At 44.6% G+C, this 15,360-nt stretch overlaps 1 protein-coding gene across 1 annotated transcript in view; it reads right to left on the bottom strand.

Moving 5' to 3' along the window:
* The window catches only part of LOC126176349 (phosphoglucomutase-like), a 166,079-nt gene that overhangs the window by 80,338 nt on the left and 70,381 nt on the right, over positions 1–15,360 (bottom strand). The window contains exons 2-3 of the mRNA XM_049923502.1: positions 12,846–13,584; positions 2,060–2,185 (exon numbers count right to left, since the gene is read on the bottom strand). Of these exons, the coding sequence (XP_049779459.1) occupies positions 2,060–2,185; positions 12,846–13,584 (865 nt within the window). The remainder of the gene's footprint in view (positions 1–2,059; positions 2,186–12,845; positions 13,585–15,360) is intronic.

The following is a 15,360-nucleotide window of genomic DNA, read 5'->3' as shown; positions in this document are numbered from 1 at the left end:
GAAAACGGGGTGGAAGGGGGGTAAGAGGGAGCCCAGGGAAAGGACGGAGGAAAGGAGGGGGGTGGGGATCAGAGTTGATAGGAGGGATGGATGGAGGGAGAGAGGGCATCATCCGGGAGGGGGAGTTGATGGAAGCCACCTTGGGAAAGGAGATGAAGGGTTTAGAGATGGAGGGTAGGGGGGACACAACAGTGAAGGCGTGGCAGGGGGCGGGGACGGGAGAGGAGAGGAGCAACCTGAGGTTGAGGGGGATCAAGGCGGCAGGAGGTGTAGAGTATGCGGATATGTTCGAGGAACAGGAGCAGATGGGGGAAAGAAATGAGGTCATAGAGAATCGGTATCCGCACGTCGACGCCCCGTTTATAGAACACGCACGCGAGGATTGCGCAGCTCCTAAAATCGCGCATGCGCAGTGATTTGCCATTTTTAAAGTCCCTCTGCCGAAAAACGCAGAGCAGCTCTCGTGGGGCGTCGACGTGCGGATACCGTCAGTCGTACGAAGCCATCAGCAAGGTTGAACCACCTGAAGATGTTGGACAGTTGTTCCGATGAAACATTGTGGAATTTGCACAACTTGATCCGGCGGCAAACCCGTGAAGACTACTTACAACACGTCCGCCGGGAAAGCTTGAAGAGTCACAACGTCGATATTGCTATGCGACTGGCAGAGGGTACGGTAACCCGGTCCCAGTTACAGGTTGCATGTCTAACGGCTTCGAGGACCAAAGGCAATATTATTTTCAAATATTATATTATCATCATGAAAACAACTTAAAAATTTGAAATGCTGTCATAATCTGCACATTAAGAGATATACTATTCTGTTACAGGTTTAGCACAGTAAGGCAACTACGACGGCCGTTCAATAAGTAATGCAACATATTATTTCTTGGGCAACTTCGATTAGAAAATGCGGAATTTGTTGTAGAACATAGTGGAATATTCCAGGGCCTCACAATCCCGTACGTGATCTACGGTAAAAAGCGGACAAAATGAATAGAGCCCATTGTGACGGTAAACTTATGCGCGAAATCTCCGATTCGGCGCTCTATACACTGGTCTTAATATCTCAGATGCGGGGATACCATTCTCTTGTGTAGTTTGCAAAACTGTTTCGATAATTTAGTTTGTTCCGCAGTTATGGGGTAATGTTGTCAGTTTAAACTTAAATTTCATTCAATTCGGCATTTCTGGTGTTATCACGTAGTGTACGAATCGACCCAACAGCCAGATTACCATATTGTTTTTCTGACCGAGTTATCGCTTTTGGTCTGGTGTCACACGCAACCTTTTGTATCTTATGTGATTCTTGATTCCTGACACACTGCAGTGAAGCACGCAGTAGCGATGCAAATTTATCCTGACTCCATTCCCAGATTCCGTGTGCGTGGTGGCATGTGAACCGGTGTATAAGTGTATCTGCTTCATTACACTTTTCACAGTTCCGTGAATCCGCAGGATGAATAGAGTATAGCCTTGTGCGCACTGAAATTATTTCAATGACGACTTTATTCCATTCTGTCCTAAAGCCAGACGTAAGCTGTTTGTTATGAATGTTCTTCCACAGCTAAGACAAGTGACATGAGGTTATTTAGCGTCCATTCTGTTAGGACCTGAACGTTTCTTAGTATCGTGGTACCATTTCATTGCATTGCTCATTTTGTCTTCCTGGGTTACGTAGCCGTCCTGAGGAAGCCAAGCTTTGAATGTTTTTGCCAATACTAACAGGTACTACTTAGCTCTGTCCTTGAACAGCTTGAAGAAGTATGCTTGCGTGACTGGTAGGGCCGAATTTTGATCTTCTGAGGTCTCTGTGTACTAGTAAGGTTTTGCATTATATATTTATCCGATCCCATCTTCTTCAAAGAGTACTGTTAGTATGGATTACATTATCTTGAAAATGTTTCCACGGTATACGAAATTGCTAATAGAAAGAATTTGAGTACTGACGCTGGTACTGGCAAAATGGACGCTATGTAATACACTTTTGATAATATGTACTCGTTCACTAGTTTTACTTTCGAATTATATCGAGACTTCACTGGGAATGTAGTTGTACGCTGGCGACATTGAGCGCCAGTTGGTAGTCTGCATCCTTTGTAGATCTTACACCATGTTTCTCCAGCAGTAAACCTTTCGCAAAGTTCATTATCTTGGATGATACAGTTGACCATGGGTCCTGTCGCTGCACAATATATGTTCAGCAAATGTTATGCATGTGGTATCGGGTCTTGTGCCGACGCAAACATGCTCAGATCATCTGCAAATCGGCATGCTATTTTCTGTCGTGCTAAGATCAACCGTTGGACCGAGTTGTTAAGTTTACTTAGGAGAGGTTCGACCGCAACCGCGTTTAGGGCCATCAAAAGCAGGCTACCCTGAGGACTGATCGTTTTGTATCGAATGGTCCAGTTAGTTGTCCACTGATCATGATTTTGGAATGGGTTCCTTGCAAAATGACTGACAAGTTGGGAGATTTGTTGCAGGTACCAAATTTCCTATAGCTTTTAGTAGAAAACTCTGGAGATCCGGTTGAAAGCTTTCGAAAAATTGATAGATATTATAGAGCTCCTTGATGAATATTATGTCACGGTAGTCATTGAAGACGCCTGTTATATTACGTCCATGGTCAGCGTACGTTTGGTTATCTACTATCACGTTTTTCATTACGTTCCGTAATCTTGCGATTACTACTATTACCTTGCAGTCGGCGTTAACCAAGGTTATCGCCCTGAGGGAGCCGATGTTTGTTGGCGGGTAATTCGAGGGTACCAATACGATGAGCCCGTCGTGGAAGCTTGTAGGGAGCTGTTGGACATTCCATGCGTCACTGAATACGTTAATTAACTCTTCTTTCAATACATCCCAACAAGTGCGGTAAAATCCGGTTGGGATGCCGTCTATTCCTGGTGACTTTCATGCTTCACAATAGAGATTCATGTATTTCCTGTTCTGTAAATTTTGCTGAGGGAACTGTTGTCTGCTTCTGTCAGCACAATGTCGATATGATCCACGGAGCCGGCCGCGGTGGTCTCGCGGTTAAGGCGCTCAGTCCGGAATCGCGCGGCTGCTACAGTCGCAGGTTCGAATCCTGCCTCAGGCATGGATGTGTGTGATGTCCTTAGGTTAGTTAGGTTTAAGTAGTTCTAAGTTCTAGGGGACTGATGACCACAGATGTTAAGTCCCATAGTGCTCAGAGCCATTTGAACCATTTGATCCACGGCAACAGATTCGAGGTTCTCGTCTACGTCTACTGCCGCATGCAGCATAGCACTCCGCCTTACATAAGAGCCTACTGTTGTATTGTCTCGTTTCCTACCTTGAATTTCTCGATTAATTTGACTTTTGTCCAGTATGCGGTTATGCTTTGTATACTTTGGAACAATTGTCGGGGACACATGACATAAAATTTCTTTGTACTTTTTTCCCTCTCACTTTTGTTGTAACCACACTGTCTAAGCAATCTCAGTGGTTTGGGTTTCTCATGCTGCATCCAGCAATTTAATCTATTGGGGTATTTCCTTGTGTTAGTGACGCAGACGTTCCTTGTTTCCAGAGCCATAATTCTTAATTCCACGTGTCTCAGTCAGGTAGTATTTAATTTCCAGTATTCTTCTCCATTTGCCTCTATAAACTGATTCTGGTAATATAAGCACAATGATCGGAGAAATTTATAAGCCAGATTTCTGAAGAAGAAAGAAGAAGATTTGTGACGTACTGACGTTACATGCTATCCGGTCTATTCTGCTTTGTTGCCTCCCACGTGTCAACCATAATTAAATTTCTAACAATGTAGTCAAATTCCACGCATCTGTTGCAGTTTGGCTTTTGGTCTTTTTTCTTAACAACAGAGTTAAAATCATCACAAAATATTGCTCTGCTTCATGTTGCTGATAAAACAGATGTAATTACCTGTTTGCAAAACTCGGCCGTCACCTCTTCACAATTGCTTCCAGACGGAATACGCACATTTACAAAGATTGTAAACTGTGGTGACAAAAGTGATGGGATATAGTGATCTCCACATATAAAGATAGCGGTAGTATCGCGTACACAAGCTATAGAAGACAATGCATTGGCGGAGCTGTCATTTGTATTCAGGTGATTCATGTGAAAAGGTTTCCGACGTGATTATGGCCGCACGACGGGAATTGACAGACTTTGCACGTGGCATGATAGTTGGTGCTAGACGCCCTGGACGTTCCATTTCGGAAATCGTTAGAGACTTCAATATTCCGAGATCAACAGTGTCAAAAGTGTGCTGGGAATACCAAATTCCATGTATTATCTCTCACCACAGACAACGCAGTGGCCGACGGCCTTCACTTGACGATCGAGAGCAGCGTCATTTGCGAAAAGTCGTCACTGCTAACAGACAAGCAACACAGCGTGAAATCAATGTGGGATGTACGACGAAAGTATCCGTTAGGACAGTTCGGTGGTATTTGGAGTAAATGGGTTACTGCAACAGACGACCAACGCGAGTGCCTTTGCTAACAGCACGACATCGCCTGCAGCCCCTCTCCTGGGATCATGACCAAATCGGTTGTACCCTATATGACTGGAAAATCGTGGTCTGGTCGGATGATTCCCGATTTCATTTCGTAAGAGCTGATGGTAGGGTTCGAGTGTGATGCAGACCCCCTCCCCCCCCCCCCCCCCCCCCGCCCCCGAAGCCACGGACCCATCTTGTCAACAAGGGATTCTGCAAGCTGGTGGTGGCACCATAACGGTATGAACAATATTTACATGGAGTGTACTGGATCCTCTGGTCCAACTGAACCGATCATTGACTGGAAATGTTTATGATCGGCTTAATGTTCCCAAATAACGTCGGGATTTTTACGGATGACAGTGTGCCATGTCACCGTCCCACAGATGTTCGCGATTGGTTTGAAGAACATTCTGGACAATTCGAACGAACGATTTTGCCACCCAGATCGCCATACATGAGTCTCGTCGAATATTTATGGGACGTAACTGACAGGTCAGTACAGGCACAAAATCCTGCACCGGTAACACTTTCGCAATTATGGTTGACTACTGAGTCTGCATGGCTCATTATTTCTGCAGGGAACTTCCAACGACTTGTTGAGTCCAACCCAAGTCCAGCTGCTGCACAAAGCCCTGCGAAAGGAGGTCCGAGACAATATTAAGTGGTATCTCTTGACCTTTGTCACCGCAGTCTACATTGTATTTGTGCTGATATTCCTCTATCACTTGACAGCCTCATGGTTTCCAGCACTTGAATGCCGTCTTTTGTTAATATCCCCGTTCCTGCACTTTCAGAACTGTCGATAATTACGTTGTGTCTTGCAATTTCATCTGGATTGTTGGTTTCTACTTCCTGCTATAATGCTATATCGACTTCAGCCGCCTGTGAGAACTGTTGGAGACAGGTCAGTTTGAACTTAGGTGATATTCTGTTGATATTTAAATTAAAAATTTTATAATTTTGATAGGTCATAAATCTAGCGTCAATAGTTACGATGCCACAACGTTGGTGCACGCTCTCGTAAGCTGGCACTACGAGAGAAGACGAACTACGCCGACGAAGCGCCCTCTGGCCGACGCTGCGGAGCTCAGGGAGTGCCGTCTTGATTTCGGCCCATTTCATCAAGAGCAGACGGCCTAGAAATATAGCTTCTACTACCGAGTGGGCCAGCTTTGCTATTGAGACTTTGTATTATTTACGTTCTGTTAAAGTTTGGACAGCAACGAGTAATTGTTAGTTTTGAGATTATAGAGAACAGTCATCCCAACTTCACAGGATTAGACATGGACTACGGCTTCACACATACGTGCTCAAAGTTATGTATGCATTTGATAGTTACTTGTGTATTTCACTCTACTAAAAGTGTTAAAGTTGTATGCACTACCGACGTGCTTCACCTCTCCTGCTCCTACTCGCTTCCTTCACTTTCGGCCTATATTACAGAAGCAGTTCACAGGAGCACACCCAGGCGCCGCCTATCGAGGCGAGATACAAAAATAAATGTCTCTTGTTGCTGTATATTACTTTTTCTCAGTTCCAGTGTCTCATTTGTTGTTCTTGATTTTGTAATTGGTCTGGATTTTGGACAGAGATTGCGATTAAGATCGCCTCTTTTTCCCTATATTCCCACTTTGTTCTACTTGACTCCATAATCCGCAGTTCCTGTACTTTCTTGCCTCTCTTACTGTTGTCCGTAGGCAATTGATGTTCTGCATAGGAGATCGCTTCTGAGTCAGATATTGCTGTATCTTCACTCTCGCTTTCCGCTGGTTAGTAACGGAAGGTGTTGTGGACTCTTTGTCTGCATCGTCTCGCCCCCCACCCATCGTTATTACTTGCAGAAAATTTCCTCTTAAGCTTTTAAGTCAAAACTTAACTCAGCTTTTCTCTACCAGAGGACTCAGTGGCTTCCATCTGTGACTGTTCTACTGTTTCTTATGGCGTATCCGAAGATGCTTCCGCTGATGTATCATCGATTTAATTTCAAGACCTGGCTCCGGAGCGCAGCCCATCGCGTCTTCAATAACGTTTTCTGTGTGACTCTTACAGTCGAAGTTATTCGTAATTGTAACCCCGAGGTGCTAAACATTGAAAGCCTGTAGATTTGTGTGATTTATCGTGTAACCATTATTTAACGGATTCCTTTTAGCTCTCATGAAGATGACCTCACACTTTTTATAGCTTGGAACCAATTTTCTTTTTTCGCACCATAGAGACATCTTGTCTCAATCATATTCCAATTGGTTTTGATCTTCTGATGACTTTACTAGACGATAAACAAAAGCATCACCTTCACACAATCAGACGACTGCTCAGACTGCATCCTAAATAGTTTATACAGATTAGGAACAGCAAAGAGCATATAAAACTTCCTCGGGGAACGCCAGATCTCAAGTCTGTTTCACAGGATGGCTTTCCGTCAATTATTACGAACTGACACCTTTCTGACAGGAAATCACGAACCAGTCGCACAACTGAGAAAATTCTCCATAGGCACGCAATTTGATTAGATGTCACTAGAGAGGATCGGTGTCAAAAGCCTTTCGAGAATCTATTAATGTGGATCAATTTGAGATCCCCTGTCGATATCACTCATAATTTCGTGTGAATGAAGAGCTAGTTGCACTTCACAAGAACAATATTTTCTGCATCAGTGTGTCAATATTCTAAAACACAATTTGTGTTTCAAAATCCTACTGCAAAATGTCGTCGATGATATGGGCCCTTAATTCGGCGGATTACTACGATTTCCTTTCTTGTGTGACCAGTGCAACTTTCCTATCAGTCCAATCGCGAAGATCTCTGGGTGAATGCTGTGAGAAGATTAGAAACCGAGAAAACAAAGTAAAGTATGTTCCCCTCATTTTAGGGAAGTGGATACAGACCAAACATCAGTTTCCTCAGTCCGTATTAGGGGAAGTGCTATGCCATCAATATCTTCTGCGTACCACATGCAAAAGTCACGTAAAATTTTGAATATTAACTTTGAATTCAGCTCCTTTAAAATTCCAGAATGAGATTTTCACTCTGCAGCGGAGTTTGCGCTGATATGAAACTGCCTGGCAGATTAAAACTGTGCGCCCGACCGAGACTCGAACTCGGGACCTTTGGCCTGAAAGAAAGAATATTGCGGAGACATGGCTTAGCCACAACCTGGGGGATGTTTCCAGAATGAGATTTTCACTCTGCAGCGGAGTGTGCGCTGATATGAAACTTCCTGGCAGACTAAAACTGTGTGCCCGACCGAGACTCGAACTCGGGACCTAGGAGTGCTAGTTCTGCAAGGTTCGCAGGAGAGCTTCTTTAAAGTTTGGAAGGTAGGAGATGAGATACTGGCAGAAGTAAAGCTGTGAGACCGAGCGTGAGTCGTGCTTCGTTAGCTCAGATGGTAGAGCGCTTGCCCGCGAATGGCAAAGGTCCCGAGTTCGAGTCTCGGTCGGGCACACAGTTTTAATCTGCCAGGAAGTTCCTTTAAAACTGTTATTGTTGTGGCCTTCAGTCCTGAGACTGGTTTGATGCAGCTCTCCATGCTACTCTATCCTGTGCAAGCTTCTTCATCTCCCAGTACCTACTGCAGCCTACATCCTTCTGAATCTGCCTAGTGTATTCATCACTTGGTTTCCCTCTACGATTTTTACCCTCCACGCTGCCCTACAATGCTAAATTTGTGATCCCTTGATGCCTCAGAACATGTTCTACCAACCGGTCCCTTCTTCTTGTCAAGCTGTGCCACAAATTCCTCTTCTCCCCAATTCTGTTCAGTATCTCCTCATTAGTTATGTGATCTACCCATCTAATCTTCAGCATTTTTCTGTAGCACCACATTTCGAAAGCTTCTATTCTCTTCTTGTCCAAACTATCTATCGTCCATGTTTCACTTCCATACATGGCTACACTCCATACAAATACTTTCAGAAACGACTTCCTGACACTTAAATCTATACTCGATGTTAACAAATTTCTCTTCTTCAGAAATGCTTTCCTTGCCATTGCCAGTCTACATTTTATATCCTCACTACTTCGACCATCATCAGTTATTTTGCTCCCCAAATAGCAAAACTCCTTTACTACTTTAAGTGTCTCATTTCATAATCTAATTCCCTCAGCATCACCCGACTTAATTCTTTTGTTGATGTTCATCTTATACCCTCCTTTCAAGACCCTGTCCATTCCATTCAACTGCTCTTCCAAGTCCTTTGCTGTCTCTGACAGAATTACAATGTCATCGGCGAACCTCAAAGTTTTTATTTCTTCTCCATGGATTTTAATACCTACTCCGAATTTTTCTTTTGTTTCCTTTACTGCTTGCTCAATATACAGATTGAATAACATCGGGGAGAGGCTGCAACCCTGTCCCACTCCCTTCCCAACACTGCCTCCCTTTCATGCCCCTCGACTCTTATAACTGCCATCTGATTTCTGTACAAATTGTGAATACCCTTTCGCTCCCTGTATTTTACCCCTGCCACCTTTAGAATTTTAAAGAGAGTATTCCATTCAACATTGTCAAAAGCTTTCTCTAAGTCTACAAATGCTAGAAACGTAGGTTTGCCTTTCCTTAATCTTTCTTCTAAGATAAGTCGTAGCGTCAGTATTGCCTCACGTGTTCCAACATTTCTACGGAATCCAAACTGATCTTCCCCGAGGTCGGCTTCTACCAGTTTTTCCATTTGTCTGTAAAGAATTCGCGTTAGTATTTTGCAGCTGTGACTTATTAAACTGATAGTTCGGTAATCTTCACATCTGTCATCACCTGCTTTCTTTGGGATTGGAATTATTATATTCTTCTTCAAGCTTGAGGGTATTTCGCCTGTCTCATACATCTTGCTCCCCAGATGGTAGAGTTGTGTCAGGACTGGCTCTCCCAAGGCTGTCAGTAGTTCTAATGGAATGTTGTCTACTCCCGGGGCCTTGTTTCGACTTAGGTCTTTCAGTGCTCTGTCAAACTCTTCACGCAGTATCATGTCCCCCATTTGAACTTCATCTACCACCTCTTCCATTTCCATAATATTGTCATCAAGAACATCGCCCCTGTATAGACCCTCTATATACTCCTTCCACCTTTCTGCTTTCCCTTCTTTGCTTAGAACTGGGTTTCCATCTGAGCTCTTGATAATCATGCAAGTGGTTCTCTTTTCTCCAAAGGTCTCTTTAATTTTCCTGTAGGCAGTATCTATCTTACCCCTCGTGAGATAAGCCTCTACATCCTTACATTTCTATATATGCATTTGTGGAAATTTATATTGGCCGGCCATGTTCTAGCGAAAAAAATGTCAAAAAACACGAGTGAGTTTAAATTGTGTCAGTTTAGCAGTTTGACAGTGCAGTCATTTCCTTGGTCTTTTTGTCCACCTGGCTAAATGCAGCTTCTTCCATAAGCAGTTTTCTCCCTCCACCTATGTGTTACTGATATATGACATTATATCGTGAAGGAATGTGACGTAAATGCATATAAAAATGTTGTGCGTATGATTTGAAAGTTTAAAATGTAATGAATAAGGATCAGTACCAGTAAGCAAACAAGCACTGCTTTCGGAAGAGTTTCAGTAGCAAATACATTAAAAGAGCATTTAAAGGGATTACGAAAGCATACTTTTCAGATCACACACTTCTCTTCTTGGTTATCTGAAAAGTATAAACAAAAAAATACATTTACTATGGCAAATGCGTCGTATTAGTTGATCTAATACACATTGAAGACTAAAAAAACGTTTTAAAATGCTGTCCTGACACTACGTTATTAAGGTAAGCACTGAATATTTACTATTTAAAACAACCATCGTGTGTACACGACAGAAACTACGAACAAAAAGCAGTCGTATTCTTCTTGTAAACAATAGTCTGCTAAAGTTTTGTGGCATGTTAACACGGCGGCACCGGCTTGAAAACAACGTACAGCGTAAGTCTGCAGCGCCATCTCCCCTTATTTTTACCTCCATGAGCAAACTCATAGCAAACCACACCTGTTATACATAAATACACTGACAGAAAAAAATTGCAACAATAAGAAGAAGATTGCGACATAAACGAAAGTTACTAGACGTATTTCTACATCTGAAATATGCTGTCTAGTCAAATTTCGCGCCAGTCGTAGAAGAGTGGCGCTAGTAGCGCCTCTATCAGGAAGCACATCAAGTTTGCATTAAATTCATGTTGTAATGGTCATGCCGGCTGGAGTGGCCGAGCGGTTCTAGGCGCTACAGTCTCGAACCGCGCGACCGCTACGGTCGCAGGTTCGAATCCTGCCTCGGGCATATATGTGTGTGATGTCCTTAGGTTAGTTAGGTTTAAGTAGTTCTAGGTTCTAGGCGACTGATGACCTCAGATGTTAAGTACCATAGTGCTCAGAGCGATTTGAACCATTTTTTTGTAATGGTCATGAGCGTTAATTATCTTTCAGATTGAGCGCGGTGAGTGGATGTTATTCAAGATTACCTTCAAGGCGACAAAACCGCCATTATCAACACCTCAATGCGTTTGAACGAGTTCGTGTAACAGGACTACGAGGAGCTGGATGTTCCTTCTGCGATACTGCATGAATACTTGGGAGGAATGCAGCCATTGTACATGATTACTGACAGCAATGTTCACGAGAATGTACGGTTGCAAGAAGACTGGGTTCCGGACGACCATGTGGCACTACCGAGTTGTCAGGCTATTGTGTTCGGTGTATGGCTCTGGCGCATAGTACTGCACCTGCAGCAGCAATGTGAGTAGCAGTTGGCATCACTGTGACACAACGAACTGTTACAAATCGGTTACTTCAAGGACAACTCCGAGCCAGACGTCCTACAGTGCACTCCACTGACCCCAAACCACCGCCATATGCGACTTCAGTGGTGTCAAGCGAGAGGCTCATTGGAGCAGGATGCAGGTCTATTGTCTTTTCTGGTGAAAGCTGATTCTGCCTCGGTGTCAGTGGCGGCCGTGTGCTGATTAGAAGGAGGCCAATGGACGGCCTGCGACCAACCAGTCTGCGTGCTAGAGACTCTGGACATATACTTGATGTTATGATCTGGGGTACAACTTCTTATGACAACAGAACTCTCTTGGTTATCCCACACACCCACACCGCAAATTTGTATGTCAGTCTGGTTATTCGACATTTTGCGCTGTCAAAATGGCTCTGAGCACTATGGGACTTAACATCTGAGGTCATCAGTCCCCTAGACTTAGAACTACTTAAACCGAACTAACCTAAGGACATCATACGCATCCATGCCCTAGGCAGGATTCGAACCTGCGACCATAGCAGCCGCTTGGTTCCCGACTGAAGCATCTAGAACCGCTCAGCCACAGCGCTGTCATTCATGAAGAGCAGTCCAGGTGTATTTTTTCAACAGGATAACGTTCGCTCACATACCTTTGTTGTAACTCAACATGCTCTACAGAGTGTCGACATGTTGCCTTGTCCTGCTCGATCACGAGATCTGTTCCCAATAGAGCTCATATGAGACATCATCGGACGACAACTTCATCGTCGTCCACAACCAGCATTAACCGTCCCTGTATTGACCGACCTATTGAAACAGGTGTGGAACTCCATCCCACAAACTGACATCCTATACCTGTAAAACACAATGCACGCACATTTGCACGCTTGCAGTCAACTTTCTGGTAGTTGCACCGATTATTAATGTACCAGAATTTCACCTTTTCAGTTATCTCGCGCTTACACTAACCTGTGACCTTGCAATGTTAATCACTTAAATATCTTACCTAGACAAATGTATACCCGAAAGTTCGTTCCACAACATTAATGTCGGCCACTGTGCCGGAGCGGTTCTAGGCGCTTCAGTCTGGAACCACGCGACCGCTACGGTCACAGGTTCGAATCCTACCTCGGGCATGGATGTGTGTGATGCCCTTAGGTTAGTTAGGTTTAAGTAGTTCTAAGTTCTAGGGGACTGATGACCTCAGATGTTAAGTCCCACAGTGCTTAGAGCCATTTAAACCATTTTTGAACTACAGTCATTATTTTTGGGTGTTGCGATATTTTTCCGGCACTGTAATCGAAAAGTGTTTATGATCTTACAGCGTAAGTAAAAAAATTATGTAGCTACTGTATATGTACTGATAATAGCTTGATTATATCCAGGTGCAGCTTGAAAATGAGCCATGTTCAATCTCGATAGCAGTAAATAAAAAATGATTAAAAAGTAGCTGTGGTGGACTATAATTACAAGAGTGCGCATTTTATACAATCTGTCGTGGCAGCAGATCGACATACACAACAAGAAAGATTCATTCTTAATTTGGTTTCGACTATTAACTGATCACTGAGTGGTTGTTCGCGTCAGGAAAGTCAGTGTATAATAATTTACAAGAAATTACGGAAGGTACAACTTACCTCAGGTGGCGCGCCCATTTCATCGCAGAATATTCTGCGCGCGTACGGTCCACTAGATCCGTGCATGCAATCCACGAGCAGGCGGAAAGGCTCTCCTCCAAGACCTTCCGTTAGCAGCCGGCTCAGATGAGGAAAATCAAATATATCCTTTACCAGCTGCACGTAGTCATCCACCGAGTCGATCACCTGCACTAGGAATTCTCGTCCCTCGACGTTGAACCAGTGGGTCGCAATGTCTGAGAGATCGACAGTCAGGTTGCTCAGGGTCTTGTAGCTCTTGATGTGCCGCGAGGTGATGTGAACAGTTTTCGTGAAGGGAAGCGGCGCCGGACCGCCGTTGGAGCCGTTGAACTTGATGCCGAAGTCGCCAAGCAGGCCGGCAGGATTGTGGCTGGCCGTGAGTACGAAGCCGCCCAGCGCGCCGTACTTGCGGATCACCGCAGATATCGCCGGCGTCGTCATCAGCGCGTTGTGCGCCGCGATCACCTTGTACACTCCATTCGCCGCACACTGCCTGATCACCTTCTGGGCCACCTCTTCGCAGAGGTACCTACCGTCCCCTCCCACGACTATAGTACTCCCAACCACGGTGTCGCCGAGGACCTTCAGGATGCATTCTATATAGTTCTCCGCGTAGTTTTTCTGGCGATATATCAGCGTCGGTCTTCGGAGGCCACTGGTGCCCGGATTCTGGTCAAGGTATGGCGTCGTATCCACCGACACGATATGCCGCACAGTCCTGTAAAACGATTTCTCCTAAGCATAGCGCAGACATGATGATACTGGAATGAGATTTTCACTCTGCAGCGGAGTGTGCACTGATATGAAACTTCCTGGCGGATTAAAACTGTGTGCCGGACCGAGACTCGAACTCGGGACCTTTGCCTTTCGCGGGCAAGTGCTCTACCAACTGAGCTACCTACGCACGACTCACGCCCCGTCCTTACAGCTTTACTTCTGCCAGTACCTCGTCTCCTATCTTCCAAACTTTACAGAAGCTCTCCTGCGAACCTTGCAGATCTAGCACTCCTGAAAGAAAGGATATTGCGAAGACATGGCTTAGCCACAGCCTAGGGGATGTTTCCAGAATGAGATTTTCACTCTGCAGCGGATTGTGCGCTGATATGAAACTTCCTGGCAGATTAAAACTGTGTGTTAGTTCTGCTTAGTTCGCTATAGAGTTTCTGTAAAGTTTGGAAGGTAGGAGACGAGATATGGCAGAAGTAAGGCTGTGAGGAAGGGCGTGAGTCGTGCTTGGGTAGCTCAGTTCGTAGAGCACTTGCCCGCGAAAGGCAAAGATCCCGAGTTCGAGTCTCGGTCCAGCACACAGTTTTAATCTGCCAGGAAGTTTCATATCAGCGCACAATCCGCTGCAGAGTGAAAATCTCATTCTGGAAACATCCCCTAGGCTGTGGCTAAGTCATGTCTCCGCAATATCCTTTCTTTCAGGAGTGCTAGTTCTGCAAGGTTCGCAGGAGAGCTTCTGAAAAGTTTGAAAGGTAGGAGGCGAGATGTAAAGCTGTGAGGACGGGGCGTGCGTCGTGCTTGGGTAGCTCAGTTGGTAGAGCACTTGCCCGCGAAAGGCAAAGGTCCCGAGTTCGAGTCTAGGTCCGGCACACAGTTTTAATCTGCCAGGAAGTTTCATGATGATACTGAGATTGGGCAAAATGTAGAAACACCGCGATAAATACTTGCTCGAACATAAATGCGGATGCTAGCCAAGCCAGCAGGTTGCGCTGTTGTTTTTGACCACGAACGGCACCTGTGCAAAGTTCTCTATACCTTGCAAGAGTTAGTCGTGGTCAGTACAGTGTTCTGTGTAATTGTGAATGTATTATGTCGGAGCTAAGTGAATTCGAACGTGGGCGAATTGTAGGTGGTCGTATGGTGAGTTGTTCCGTAGCTAAGGAAAGTTGAACTAACTCATTTCTTTTCACTATTCCCTGATAACTTTTTCTAAAACACAGTTGAACAAGATAGGAGAGAGACTGTCTCCTTGTCTCAAACTTGTTTTAATTTCAAACGGCTCTGACAGTTCTCCTAAAAATTTAATTTGTGATCGGGCGTTTATCAGTGTTTGCTAAATAAGCCTCGTTGATTATAATTAAAGTTAAACTTTCAAAACGCTATAGAAATAACGCCACTGTGTAATTGTGAAAGCATTATGTCGGAGCTAAGTGAATTCGAACGTGGGCGAATTGTAGGTGGTCGTATGGTGAGTTCTTTCGTAACCAAGGCAGCCGAAGTGTTTGGCGTTTCAAGAGGCACCGGATCGAAGCTTTATGGCGCATATAAGGAAAGCAGGAAAGCATAATCCACTAAGTCACAACGCGGACGAAAGTGTGCGTTGAGTGATCGTGACAGACGATCATGGAAGAGGGTTGTAACAAAAAGTAAGAGGACAACAGTTGGATAAGTCACTGCAGAACTGAATGTCGCCCTCGAGAACCCTGTCAGCAACAAAACAACACGAAGAGAGCACTATAAACAGGTAACTGCACGACGAGCTGTAATT

This window comes from Schistocerca cancellata, chromosome 3 (assembly GCF_023864275.1).
Source record: "Schistocerca cancellata isolate TAMUIC-IGC-003103 chromosome 3, iqSchCanc2.1, whole genome shotgun sequence".
Taxonomy (NCBI): Eukaryota; Metazoa; Arthropoda; class Insecta; order Orthoptera; family Acrididae; genus Schistocerca; species Schistocerca cancellata.
Note: the sequence above shows the minus strand (reverse complement) of the source record. Positions and strands in the feature narration are given on the sequence as shown.